Source organism: Eptatretus burgeri, chromosome 7 (genome assembly GCF_056783735.1).
Source record: "Eptatretus burgeri isolate ZD-2024b chromosome 7, Ebu_testis_v1, whole genome shotgun sequence".
Lineage (NCBI taxonomy): Eukaryota > Metazoa > Chordata > Myxini > Myxiniformes > Myxinidae > Eptatretus > Eptatretus burgeri.
This window is the reverse complement of record NC_140967.1, coordinates 72017645-72032034: the sequence shown is the minus strand read 5'-3', so window position 1 is coordinate 72032034 and position 14390 is coordinate 72017645. Positions and strand designations below refer to the sequence as shown.

The 14390-nt window shown below is 44.2% G+C and overlaps 1 protein-coding gene across 4 annotated transcripts in view; it reads right to left on the bottom strand.

The window, feature by feature from the left end:
- The window catches only part of SLC7A5 (solute carrier family 7 member 5), a 96014-nt gene that overhangs the window by 48803 nt on the left and 32821 nt on the right, over positions 1 to 14390 (bottom strand). For all 4 annotated transcript variants that reach the window (XM_085889012.1, XM_085889011.1, XM_085889014.1 and 1 more), the window contains exon 4: positions 57 to 162. In XM_085889012.1, coding sequence (XP_085745138.1) covers positions 57 to 162 — 106 coding nt within the window. The remainder of the gene's footprint in view (positions 1 to 56; positions 163 to 14390) is intronic.

Here is a 14390-nt window from a genome sequence, read left to right as displayed (position 1 = left end):
CATCCACACAGCACAATGACATGTGCAAGCAGTTCGGTATGAGTGAACAACCTTACCAGCCTCCGTAAGCGAAAAGACCACTGTACAAGGACAGCACAATGTTCCCGACTTCTGCATGTGTATTGTCGAAAGAGTTCTCTGGCCGTAGGTATAAGATGTCGCCTGCAATAGATTAGATGTCTGAGTGGAGGCAACAACAAGAAGAAAAAGAGCAACCAGAGATTGCAGACCCTTGCCAGGACTTGTTTTGTGTGGTGTTTGCGCACTGGTGTGTTGCAGAATTAATAATAGATATAACTAAAACTGTCACTTTGTAACTTCTGGCATTGATGCCCGGGTACCAAGACGTCCCGCTTTGATCGGACACCTGACACTGATCCATGACGTTTGTTATTATTCAACTGAATTTAGAATGGGATTAAAATAAATTCAATTCAATTCAAATAAAATGGAAGACCAAATAGGTACAAGTACTGCATTCGAGTAATCAGAAGGAATCCAAACAAGCAAAGAGGAGGAACCTGGATAGGATTCGGGTTTCAGCTGCTACTCCTCTACCCTCAAACCCATCCAGTCACAGCCAAGTGAACCTTATTAAAACAAAACAAACAAACAAAAAAAATCAATCACCTATATCAAAATAAATAAATAAATACGGCAGCCAGACTATGCGTCCGATCAGGTTGAAACTTAAAACCTGCATTCCCCATAAATACTAGATCATAATTGTGAAGTTTCACGTTGATCGATGAAGCAGTTCAAAAGAAATAATTTTTGCTCAATCCAACATGGCTGCAAGACGATGTGACCAAATATTCGTGAACACCCTGGCATCACCGAAGCTTGGGGAACATGTGTGAGGTTTCCTCTCGATCTGTCCAGCCATTCTGAAGAAGAGTTTTATGGGTTTTAAGGTAAATCCAATATGGCTGCCAGACCATGCGACCGATGACATCGTAGGTGTGAACGTTTTGTTACTCATGGATAGGCGGTCAGACGTGTAATGTTTTGCCTCGATATGTTTAGCCGTTTCAGAGAAGATTAAAAAACAAGGACAAATGTGTCTAAGAGCCGCGTCATAAAGGTTTTGTCTCCACCAGAAGAAGAAGAACAAGAAGAAGAAGAACAACAAGAAGAACAACGCGGAGCTCCCTCAGAGCCAGCGTTCGCGACATGGCTAAAACAAGAACAAATGTGTCCAAGAGCCTCATCATAAAGGTTTTGTCTTCACCAGAAGAATAAGAAGAACAACAAGAACAACAACGCAGAGTTCTCTTAGAGCCAGCGTTCGCAACGTGACACGGCCAAAAAAAAATTATATATATATATACATATATATATATATATATATATATATATATATATATATATATATATATATATATGGCTGCCAAACCATATGACCAATTTTTTGTTTTTTCCCTGTGGACCATTTTATTCCAAAATGACCCTCAAAAATTTTTACGCTGATCGGATGTAGCGTTCTACTTATGCAATGACGTTCAGAATGAAGGCACATATATGACATCACAAACCAATCATACTTCTTCCCCAGGTGGAATACCTGCCAAGTTTCAATTTTTTTCTTTGGTATGGTTTCAGAGATACAAAGGTCCAAAGGTTTTCCTTTTTCCAACATGTCTGCCACACCACATGACCTATGACATCATAATTATCAATAAAACATTCTACACGAGTAGTCACTCTGATGGTGAAAATTGTGCCAATCCGACAAGCTGTTGCAGAGAAAAACACTGAAGTTCTGTGCAGACAAACAAAAACAACCAGACAGACAAGAAAAAGTCATCATGTTCTGCTCGATACTTGCAAAATCCACCCCTCCCCTTCCAAAGGTTGCCATGGACACATCAAATTGTCCATTTCATTAAGATTAAAATTGACAATCTTAATCAAAGCTCAGGTCAATTGCATGAAAATTGATTATTTTTCAGACTGAAATTGATTTTATAAGTATGACCTCGAGTTGACCTTTGACCTCAAAAATAGTTTCCCAATCAAGTGACGCAATATGCAAATCCTGTTCAAATTTCAAGTCAATCAGATGAAAAATGACGATTTTAGAAATTTGACCTCAAGATGACCTTTGACCTCAATCAATGGGCTTCTCAGTTGAGACTACTTCAACAACTTGGTAAAGTTTCATGACGATCGGTTTAGAATTATGACCTGTAGGCGATTGACAGAGAGAGACAGACAGAATAACAAAATCTACTGACCAATGTAAATGAAAATTGTTCGATTTTACAAGTAACAAACAAACCCAAATACAAATACCCTCTCCTCCAGCAAAGGGTAATAACAATAGCAATGCCACAAGCACTTCACATTTCACCAGTTTAAAAGTATTCTTTATATTTACCTCCGTCAAAAGGTGGCGGAGGTCATGTTTTCACCTGGGTCTTGCTTGTTTGTCTGAGCAGGATATCTCAAAACATAATGCACAGATTCAGCCAAAATTTAGTGGACAAGTTGGGTTGTGTGATGAGGATGAAATGATTAGATTTTGGTTAAGATCCAGCCGTATCCAAGAATTTTTTAAAAATTGATTCTTCACCAATGAGAGATCAGCCAAAAATGATATATAGCAGAATATTTCAAAAAATTGTGAATGGATTACGACAAAAAAAAAAAAAAAAAAAAAAAAAAAAAAAACTTGGTGGATGAGTTGGCTTCGTGACACGGAGAAGTTGATTAGAATTTTGTTGAGGTCCGGATGCAGAACCGGCCTCGCGGTGGGCTACAAAACGTAAACTGTTCAGCCTGGCGAGGTATCCTCTCTACCGACCAAGTACCATTCTTGTCTTCTTGTTTCCAAGTGCACTGTTAATTGAACTCCAGTGAAGATGAACCGTTTCCTCCACTTCATATTTTGAGTAAAAAGGACAGCTCAGACGTCGCACGCACACATTTGAGCCGAGCCGTCTACCCTGGGTTTGATTTCCAACCTGACAATAAACAGTCGTTGCTGTGCCTTGGACACACTGCAACGAATCAATGAGTGGTGTGTGCCATCCTTCGAAAGAGATTCGAAGCTGGGTGTCCCGTCTGCTAGCGAACGTTCAAGATCAAATGGTTTCTTTTGCAAATAGTGGTGGTTTTGGGGGGGGGGGGGTGTCAGCACACTGGCCAAATTCCACTGCAAATTTGGCAGGGTAACCCGAGTCACACGCAGGCGCTACTACCAAGAGACGAGTTACCCAAATGGTACGACGACACATGCTGATTTAGAAAGCTCCCAACCTGGCCAACTCTGTGAGCACAACACAGACCCCATTTACAGGTGATGCCAGTGCACACATTGTGGTCAACTATGAATGCCTTCACAGCATCTTAGGATGAGGAACTATCATAACACATTTCTTTTTTTCCTGTGGTCATTAAAGCAAGCAGGTCGATAATCCTGTTTTGTTCACTCAAACTTGGTAGACATTATGCAAGGCACCTGATCAAAACAAGTCAAATGGGGGATTCCTAGCACACTTCAAATGATCCACAATGTACTGGACACACATCTTTGGAGAAGCATTTTGAGCTCGCTCCAAAGAACCATGAACCAGTCATGTGTTATTCAAAGCAATAGCATCTGCATCACTTTGTAGTGTGAATAAATAAATTAATAAAAACAACTAAAGGATTTCAAAAACACTCAATCAGGAGAAATTTATGTGCAAAAAACACGATGGGGTGGAAAGATTTGATGATGCACAGGTTGACAGACTCGTCTGTTCTTACAAACGCTCGCCTGTGGAACCAATAGTAAGTTCCAACCTGAATCCTCTGCAGAAGCTGCATTCCTCATGGGATTTTGCAGTATTTATAGGACTAATGAGGCCAACGTAATCCCTAATTAGCCTCTGCCCAACGATCACACACTACGAGGTGAATTTTGCTGGGACAAGCAACACATTCCTCCTGTGCAGGAAGCATGCAATCACTTCAACAGTTCAACAGTTCAAAAAATACATATAATAGAGTCGAGTCGAGTTGATGGCACGTCACCGCAGATGCCCACACTTCCCACCGAAAGCAAGGTTGAAAGATGGCAAAACGTTCCACCTCGAATGACCCAATGTCAAATTTTGAGTGAAAGATTCTTCCTCGTTTTGACCCTTGGGACCTGAAGTCCCCACTCCTTGGGGCATGAACCGGGGGTAAAAATCCCACAAAAAATCATTACATATTTCATGCATCCCACAACGTTGATTGCATTTACAAAGTTTCATTGAAAAATGTTAAAATGTGACCATAATTGCATTTTTTTTTTGGTCTATGACCTTTTGACCCCAACGCAGGGGGCGCTGCCCATAAATGATACTGCTCTTGGACATTCGTGCCATGTGGTGATCATAACTACCAAGTTTGGTGAATTTCTGCACAACCATTTAAGAGGAGATGACAGACAGACAAGGTCGATTACAATACCACCACCCCCCCCCCCAAAAAAAAGCGTGGGGATAATAAATATTCTGAGAACTGCAGCAAAACTCCTGTTAAACAGTCACTGATAACTCGGCAACAATGCCTCGAGCTCACATGCTCTCCATAATTGGTCAAAAGGGATTTCAACTTCATGGGGAATTGACTGTTGCTGTGTCAAAAGGTGTCGGTCCAAATAAGATGACAAATCAAACATTGTGGGAAGATTGTCAAAATGAAAAGATTTTGCAATGTCATCGAGTGTTGCGTTTTGAAATTTTCAGTAGGGTGGTGGTGGGGGGGGGGGGTGGAGGAAGAGGGTTGTGCTTTGAAACATTAATAAGAGCAGAGGCTACCACAGCAGTGCGATACTATAAAATCGTTCAAACAAAATCTCAATATGTCTCGAGGGTGGGGTGGGGAGATCGGGATAGCATAAAACCGATATGTACATGTTGAATTTGTGAGTGGAGTTAAATTTCACCACATTTGTTTACATGTGAAATCGATTGACCCAAAGATAAGTTACCAAAACCGCAATCACTTTAGCAACGTGCCGTACAAACAAAATGGTGTGTTCGGTTAGTATGAAGCACACAGCGATGCAAAATACATAGGTTTTTCCATCCAAGATGGAGTGCAGATGCCATGCTGTCTGAGCTGTCTGCACCGTTAATATTGTTACGGCTGTGGAAATTCGCAATACACCATAAAGGGTCCTCAGGTGAGATATATCGATAAGTTCATGTGTAGTTAGCCCACACCTGTTGTTTAGAGGGAATATGTGTGATTCATCCGGGCTGCGACGCTTTGAGTCAGCCATTTTTCTTTATCGTTATTTTGGACCATTAAGCCGCCAACAAACTCAAACAACACCACCTTCACCTCTTTACCTCCACAACTCCATCCCGCAAACATCGCTTCACCGCCATTCCCAAACGACGCCCGCCAACCACCAAACCACCACAGCAAACCCCCCACCACCGCCTTTCTCCTTCCACAACCATCGACCCCACCGCCAGTCAACGCCAAACGTCGTACTGTCCAGGGCCCGTTCGGTAATTGATGCCGAACGCGTCAAGCCGCGGGATACAAATGGGTGCCTTTTCAGGAGAGAAATTCGGATCAGGGGAGGTTCACACCCCTTTTCCTCCGTCCAATGGGCGAGCGTTGGGCGGTGTGGCCCCGCCTCCAAGCGCGATGAATGTGGATTCTTTACGGGAGAGAAATTCGGATCAGGAAGGCTTCACGCCCCTTTTCCTCCGTCCAATGGGCGAGCGTCGGGCAGTGTGGCCCCGCCTCCAATCGCGTTCTGATCCGGGAATTTGCATATCGGCGCCTCCTGAGAGCTATAAAGGTGTGAGCGGAAGGCGACTCGCGAGGAGAGTCTGGAACTGGGGGAGTTGAGCGAGAAGCGTGGAGCGTGGAGCGTTGAGAGTTGAGCCGGAAGAGGTGGAGTGCGCGCGGTGGAGCTGCAGGCGGCGGGTCAGGGCAAAGAAGCTCGGGTCTGAGGCAAGGAGGACGGCGGTCGACAACGAGGTTGCGGTGTTGGGGATCGCTCGTCTAGTCGCGGGACCCAAGCCAGCCAGCCGCTCCCCTCCCCCAGGGCATCAACAATTTCCGCTTCACCCACTGAGATAGTGCAAAGGGGGGCCCCGTTCCTCCCCCACCCCAAACGTGGTGCCAACTAGCACGCCAGGGGCACGGAGTCGGGGCACAGCGGCGCGGACATTTTGCGGCTTACCCGCCAACGCGTCACGAGGACGCGGGTAAGACCTCCCCGGTCTCGCGGACCTGGCCGCTCCTCTAGGTCCCGCGCACATTTGGCCTACGGGCCTGTCTGCCTCCTTGTCTGTGAGGGTGGCTTCCTTCTTTTGCTTTTGTGTAAATTTGTGTTGGCGCCGTCTGTGAAGTAAAACTGTGTAAGTGTTGCCGTGTGTACGCGTTAGGTCGGTGTCAACTGTTCTTCTTGCCTTTGCTTTTTGTGTATTCTGTATGGCTGTATATACGTGCTTTCCGTGTGTCGCGTAATAAAATGCTTGCTTGTTGAACTGTGCTTGTTTCGCTTCGTCTTTTCTCAATTTGAATCTCCATCTTGTATCATGTAAGGGGTTCGTAGTGGGTGCAACATCCCGGTAATTAATCTAAACCGTCCAGGTCGACGATAACACCGCTCGGTTATCCCGATAGTACGGAACGGGCCGCCCAAGCGGCTCGTGTCCGGATCGACCTGTGGCGAGGTCCGATCGCCCAGTTTACCATCCGCGTGGGTACTTAGGTAGGTCGAGTTTGGCGAACAACCCTATCCTACGCGGGTGGCCGATTGGCACGATTGTGGTGAGGTCGAAAGGCCCACCCGTGACTAGCTCCCGGCGTTGGTCCGAGAGGGTCACGACAGAATTGTCCGTCCGGTGGGCGACGTGCCGCGATTCGAGTTACGTGGCCGTTCACACGCTGGCGGGCACAAATTCACAACAATATAATATATATCAAATAATAACTAAAAGGGCATTCAGTAGAGCGCATACCTCTGCCATGCAATGCCTGATCCAGAACATATCGGGGCCAATACATTTTTGAGATATCATGCAAGACATTTCATTTTTTGGCCCAATCTATCTCTCAATGGTGAAGAATCACTTCAATAACTAAAAAAAATATATATATATATATATATATATATATATATATATATATATGTATCCACATATGGATCTGGATCTTCACCAAAATCGAAACAGTTTGTCTTTGTCACATACCCAACCTGCCCACCAAATTTCATCCGGATCCGTCCACAACTTTTTGAGGTATCCTGTACGCAATCAGACAAAGACAAACAGACAGGGTGAAAACATAACCTCCTTCACCTTCAGTGGAGGAGGTAATCACTAGAGTGAAGTTGATGGCACACCATAACAAATCCCCACACGACCCACCTCAAGCAAAGTCATAAGCGGACGAAAAGTTCCACCAGGAATGACCCATTATCAAATTTTGAGTTTTAAATAAATAAATAAATTAATTAATATCTTGTTGTGATCCATGACCCGAAATTGGGGATCAAATCCAAAAGAAATAGTTATATATTTCATGCATCTCCCAATGCTGATTGCATAATCAAATATTAATTTTTTGAAAAATGTTTAAAATTTGCCCATAATTGATTTTTTTTGGTATTTGACCTTTTGATACCACGCCAGGGGCACAGGGTTGGGACATAGCCAAAAATGATACCGCTCTCACACCTTGCCGTGTGGTGATCATAACTATCACATTTGTTGAATTTCTGCACAACCATTTCGGAGATAGCGTGATGGACAGAGAGCAGATTACAAGATAATCTCAGATATTTTTTGTATTTTTTAAGCATGAGGATATTGAAGCATGAGGTCAAGGCCGTTTATTCCTGATTCGTGAAAAACCCCGTATCCCATGCCTACATAAAACAGACTTTTTGGAATGCTGGCCATGTTTTCCACCCAATTATTGCGCTCCAATGTTGAAAACTTCGCGTCAATCGCTCAAGCGGTTGCTGAGAAAGCAAATTTAAAAGAAAATAAAAGGTGAAAAAGTGAGGGCCTCAGCTAATGTTCCACAACATGGTTAAGGATGGTTGTGGACTCGCATCACTAGTTATAATAATAATACTTCCATTGTGCTGAAAAGTTCTGGAACCAAGCGGTTTCTGCCGGAGTTTCAGGGAGCAAAAAGGATATGGTTGGAAGTAATATGATCATGTCACCAAAAGTCAACGACGACTTGACAGAACTAGATTTAAAAATAAATAAAAAGTAAAGAAGAATTAAATAAAGAACAAGTCCAACAAGGGTTTCCCATTGTAGTTCTGAATGAGCAATGAAACTACATAGGCCTAATGAAGAACTTCAGAAGCGTTTCCCCATTCTCAAACACGCAAATCCTCTCCACAATGCGAGTCATTTGAATCGACATGCTCTGGGTTGACTCCATTAGCTGAGGTCTTCAATTATAAATCAAGTGACTGTTCTGTAAATCGAGAGCCTGAACCAACAAGTGACACACCACTTGCAGTATATAGAGATAACCACAATGCCCCTTGCCATGAGGCACTGCATCAGCAGTTTCACTGCACCTCAGCGATGATGCAACAAACAGAAAAAAAATTGTCCAAGATTAGATTGGATCATCATGCATGGACTCTTTCTCCGCCCACGTACCCCTCCCCCGACATGGTGCATGACCTCAAAATTGCTGTCTAGACATATCCCAGCCTGCTTACTGAAACTAATAACACTGATAATAAGGTTGGGCCTCGTGACAATTAAAATCTGAATTTATTACAAGACGCGGCGATTTAAAATGAAGCTTTCTCGCTTAGTTTACACCTCATAATATATTCTTGATGCACACCGATCTACACACACTTGTTTTCGGCAAAATGTTTCGGTGAGTGTCCCAAAACCCAAATAGAAGGGCTTCCAAAAGTCATCCATTGGTCTACCAAGAAGAGCTCTTGGTATGCTGGGAAATACGAGAGCATCATGTAATATCAAACGTTCTCCAGATCGAAAAGTAACAGCAGATAGGAGCACTATCGATCCATAAGGTTCGCAAGAACAACATCATAAGGATAAGAAAAGAAAAAGCAATGAGAACTGAAAACGCATCTTGACGTCCACATCTTTCAATATGCAAAGCAGCTTACGATGTTTAATCATCACGCCAACGAACATACCACTCATTCAACTGTAATGCATGTTTACTGTTGCCTTAATACAAACTATACAGTTAAAGCAGATGCTCACGTGAAGATGGCATCAATCAGAGAGAGGAGGAGGAAAAAAAAAGTTTCCAAGTCAACATCTCCTGATGTGGCAACGGTTCCTGTTTTCTTCAGTTCGTGTCTTTTGAAAAGAGTCAGTAAGCAGAAAATTCTCAGTCATGCTTGATCATCTAAATTCTAAACAGTGGCAGCTGCTTACATTCGGAGTCAAAATCGAGTGTTCACAGAATTTGTACAGACAACTTGGTTTTTTTTTTGTCGTAGTTATCTGCTTTTATGAAATTCTAGATCTAAAAAAAAATTAATTAAAAACCCAAGAAAAACTAGAAGGGCACTCGGTAGAGCACATACCTCTGCCCCGTAATACCTGATCCACGGGAACATATCGGGCCCAATACATTTTTGAAATATGCTATACAGTACTATATCGTTTTTGGCCCTATTTCTCAATAGTGAAGAATCACTTTAAAAATTCTAGTCGTCGAATCTGGATCCGGATCTTAACCAAAATCTAATCAGTTGGTCCTCGTCACACACTGAACCCGTCCACAAAATTTCATCCGAATACCGTCCACTTGTGATATCCTACACACAAACAAACAAAGACAGAGGTGAAAAACATAACCTCCTTTTCAGTGGTGGAAGTAACAAACAAGACAAATCCCTAAACCAACTAGTTTCAGTCCTGCAGATCAAATTTCACGAGAACAAGTAGCCACGGGGATTGAACCCACATCAGCCGGTGGAGAAAGAATCAAATGTCTTTCAGCACTCGACCAAACAGCCTGTTAAACTTTCGACGGCATATAAAAATAAATCAAAATGGAAGGGCCAAGTTCCGAGAGAAGTCACACGAATCAATAATTAAGTTGAGCGAACAAAACTTTTCTGACTCCAATGATTATTGCCCAGGTGGAACATTTAACAACATGCTGCCTTAGTACAAAACACAAGGCCAGCCTTATTCCAGTTGCAACTGTGGGATCAGCTTCGTCACACAACATCCCATACATCTCATGCCATGGCAAAGAAGCACAAGTTAACAGCACTGGATGAATCACCAAATTGAAGGCACACTCTTGGAAATAATCAAATAAATAAAAAGTCAACTATCTTGTGCCAGCTTTGAGCAATACATGCTTTCCAATATGGCATGCCCGCTCAAGTACGGCATTTGATGTCCTGCCACCTCGTTCAAAAGCAAACGCTCTGATGGTGCAAAGAGGTGGATGGTTTTATGCTACGCAAACAATGTGAAGGCTGTGAATTTGGTTAATTAAATAAGGTTAATCACCAGCACTTTTCAATGTCATTGGCAAATAATTTGTCCAGAACTATTCGATGTTGTGAACATTCCGACCAGGACAACCTCTCACCCAGATGGATGGCCCGTTAGCCAAACAACCAAAGCTGTGAGTAATAGAGTAATAGAAAAATGAAAGTTCTGAACAAATTGCTCCACAATGTCAACAGCAATGCTTCACCATGCTCTCCTGAAGTTTGCAAAGAAAACAATTTTTTTTTTACAGAATGCTCCTCTTCACAACTGCAGTTAAAATGGAGACCCGATGCAAACAAACATGGTTTTCATTTTGGTTAAAGTTTGAGGCCTCCTCCAGAGAAATAAAACACTAAACAGTTTTCCAAAATAAATGGCAATGCGGAGGGAGGAGAGGTGTTGTCAACCTGGAAATACCTATAATCACATGTCCAAATTTCCCCCAGCAAACATATATGGACGGCACCCACTGGTGTGAAAACGGGAAGTAGTACACTACAATGTATGGGGTAAAATAAAGACTTTCAAAGAACATACACCAACAAATAAACATAATAATAATGCTACATGGAATGGGGTAGCAGTTTGATGAAGATAAATGCTCAACTGCTTCAAGGTACAAAAGCACTCTCAAGCCAAATACTGAACCAATGTGTGAAGTGCAGAAGTCTTGAAAACAGAAATACTGTAAAAACTAGAAGAGCATTCGGTTGAGGACATGCCTCAGCCATGTAATGCCTGATCCACGAGAACATATCAGGCCCAATACATTTTTGAAATATCATGCTATACAGTACTGTATCATTTTTTGGCCTGATCTCTCAATGGTGAAGAATCACCTAAAAAAAAAATCAAATAATTATCATATCCAGATCCAGAATGAGATCTTCACCAAAATTGAATCAATTCTTCCAAGTGGCACTACCAGCCTGTCCACCGGGTTACGTGTGAATCCATCCATAACCTTTTGAGATATTGTGCACACAATTTGTATCCTTTTTGGCCCTATCTCTAAATGGTGAAGAATTACAAAAATTCAGATCTGGATTCAGATCTTCACCAAAATTTAGCGTTGCCCCCCTTGGCCGGTCACCTACACACACACAAAAAAATTCAAATAGACTGCTTAAAAACTGTGGCCAAAAATCGTGTGACAGACAGATTCTACAGACCAGCATACCTTGCAAAAAAAGTATATATATATTCAATTTTTTTTTTCGCCAAGTAACAGACAGAAAAGGGGTGAAAACATAACCTCCTTCAGCTTCGGTAGCGGAGGTAACGGGAGTTCATAGAACATCTTACCCCACACAGTCTTGAGAAAGGAGGACATGGGAAGGGTCTATGAGCAGGGAAATTTGATTGGTTGAGATTTAAAATGCTGTAATATTTATCCAGCTACTGCTAAACGGAAAGGTTTTGAAAGTCTTAAAAAGGCGATTTGTGTTCTACACTGTTCAAGTATACAATTCAATTTAAATAAAAGAAACACTTTATAGGTCGTTTACCACCATTGTTGTGTTACTTTTACGCCATCTTATGTAACACGTTACATTTGTTCTTCATGTCTGTTTGTGTCCTTTATGACATCACTAAAAACAGCTTTTCCTGTTTGGAATGATTTTTCCATTTTGTTTGACTGCCAGACAGGCAGACAGAGTACATTATCTCACTTCTCTCTGCGCATGCATGATCCGGACGAATGCAGAGCCAAAGTACTGCTAAGCGACAAATTAGTTTTCCGATTTTTAAATATTGTTGTGGTTGTGGAAGTTCGCAAACCACCATTCAGGTCCCGTAGGTGAGATATCTCTGTAAGTACATGTGTAGTTAGCCCAAACCCATTGTATAGAGGGAATTTATGTGATCCATCCGGGCTGTGACGCTTCGAATTAGCCATTTTTTCTGTTCTATCTTTTATTTCAAACAAACAGCATCTCAACAACCACGCCAACCCCACCACAGCGCCAACTACACTACAACCACGCCACCTCCACCAACTACGCTACCACATCTTCACCACTCGCCATTCAGCAGGCCCTGTGAGGTTACGATCTCCGGGCACAAACAGAATCCAACGGCTATGCTCGGGGGTTTTCCCGCCTGTTTTTCCCGTCTAGGTTCTCCATGCTCGGTGTGGAGGAGGGGCGATGCAGGGGTCAAAGGTGAGAAAGGGTGGGGGCCTCTTTTTGGGGGAATAATTCCCTGGCTCCACGCCAAGACTGACTCCCCCGGCCCCCGCACGGCGCGGGGTGGAGGGAAAGCGAGAGGTCACGCCCCCCTTCGAGAGGCTTCTCCAAGAAGCTCGAAGGGAGGCGGGGCCGAAAACGGGGCGGAGCCCCGCTCTACAAAAGACGGACAGGACGGACCTTGAGGGTTGTTGGGTTGGTTGGTAGAGAGTTGGAGTGAGTGGTTAGTCGAGGGTTGGTCTTCATGGTCGTCTTCTGGCTCGAGTCGCGAGCTTGTGGTTCCTGCCTTGCTTCGTTGACCCGTGCGCGAGCGCGGAAAACAGCGCCGAACAAACCCCGTCCGTTTCCCCGAAACCCCGTCCGTACAGTCGAGTGGACCACACGAGCGACACGCGGCACGAGCTCGCGGAGCACGCCGGAGGGGCTCGGAGTTGCGGTCGCAGGAAGACTCGACGCGATCAGGGAAGTCACTACTTCCATTTCTTTTGGGTTCTGTGTAAACGTGTGTGTGTGGCGCTAGTCTGGGATGTAAAACTGTTAAGTGTTGCCGTGTGCTCGCGTAGTCGGTCGTAGCTCTGCATTGTTGTTGTTGTTGTTTTACATTTGCTTATTGTGCATTCTGTTTGGCTGTATATGTGTGCTCTCCGTGTGCCGCGGAATAAATGTGCATTATATTGAACTGTTTTCCCGTTTCGCTTCGTCTTTTCTTTAATTGAATCTCCATCTTGCTTCACGTAACGGGTTCGTCGTGGGCTTAATACGCCCGATAATTAATCGGAACCGTCAAGGCCGACGATAACTCCGCTCGGTTATCCCGATAGCACGGAACGGATCGCTTAAGCGGCCCGTGTCCGGAGTCGACCTGCGGCGAGGTGCGATCGCCCGGTCTACCAGTTGCGTGGATACTTAGGTAGGTCGAGTTTGGCGAACAACCCTATCCCACGCGGGTGGCCGATTGACACGATCGTGGTGAGGCCGAAAGGCCCACCCGTGACTAGCTCCCGGCGTTAGTCCGAGAGGGTCACGACAGAATTGTCCGTCCGGTGGGCGACGTGCCGCGATTCGAGTCACGTGGCCGTTCGCACGCCGGCGGGCGCGAATTCGCAACAATATATTTTTGTATACCTTGTTGAGGCTCGTATGAGAGCTAACACACAACGCACAGCAAGGGGGCATGAGACAAGAGGGGCGGGAGTGGGAAGGACAAAACAGTGGGGAACAGACATTAGGAGATCTGTGGAAGGGAGAGGGATGGGGCAGGGAACATGGGGTATAAAAGATGGACATGACAGGGACTTTCAGGAAGGAAAGCAGGGAATTTGAAGGAGGTGGGTTTGGGGTGGATTAATGGGGGTCAAAAAGATCGAGGATTTGGATGGGGGAAGATAAGAGGTGGTGGTGAACAGCTGTTTTGAAGGCCTGGAGGGAAGAATGGGATTGAACAGAGTGATGGAGTTTATTCCAAAGGTGGGAAAAAGAGGAATGAAAGAGTGTACGTGAGCAGTGATTTTGGTAGTTTTACCAGAAGGGGGTGGTTGGCAGACCTTGAGCGCCCTGCGGAAATATGGTGGCGACAAATCGCAGACAGAGCAGGGGGGGCGAGACCGGAGAGGAGACGGTAGAAGACAAAAAGACCACTGACCTGCCTGCAGTTAGAGAGTGAGAAGCCCAAAGACTCAGCCTCATCGCGGGAGATGCCAATGAACCAAAATGCCTTGGTTTC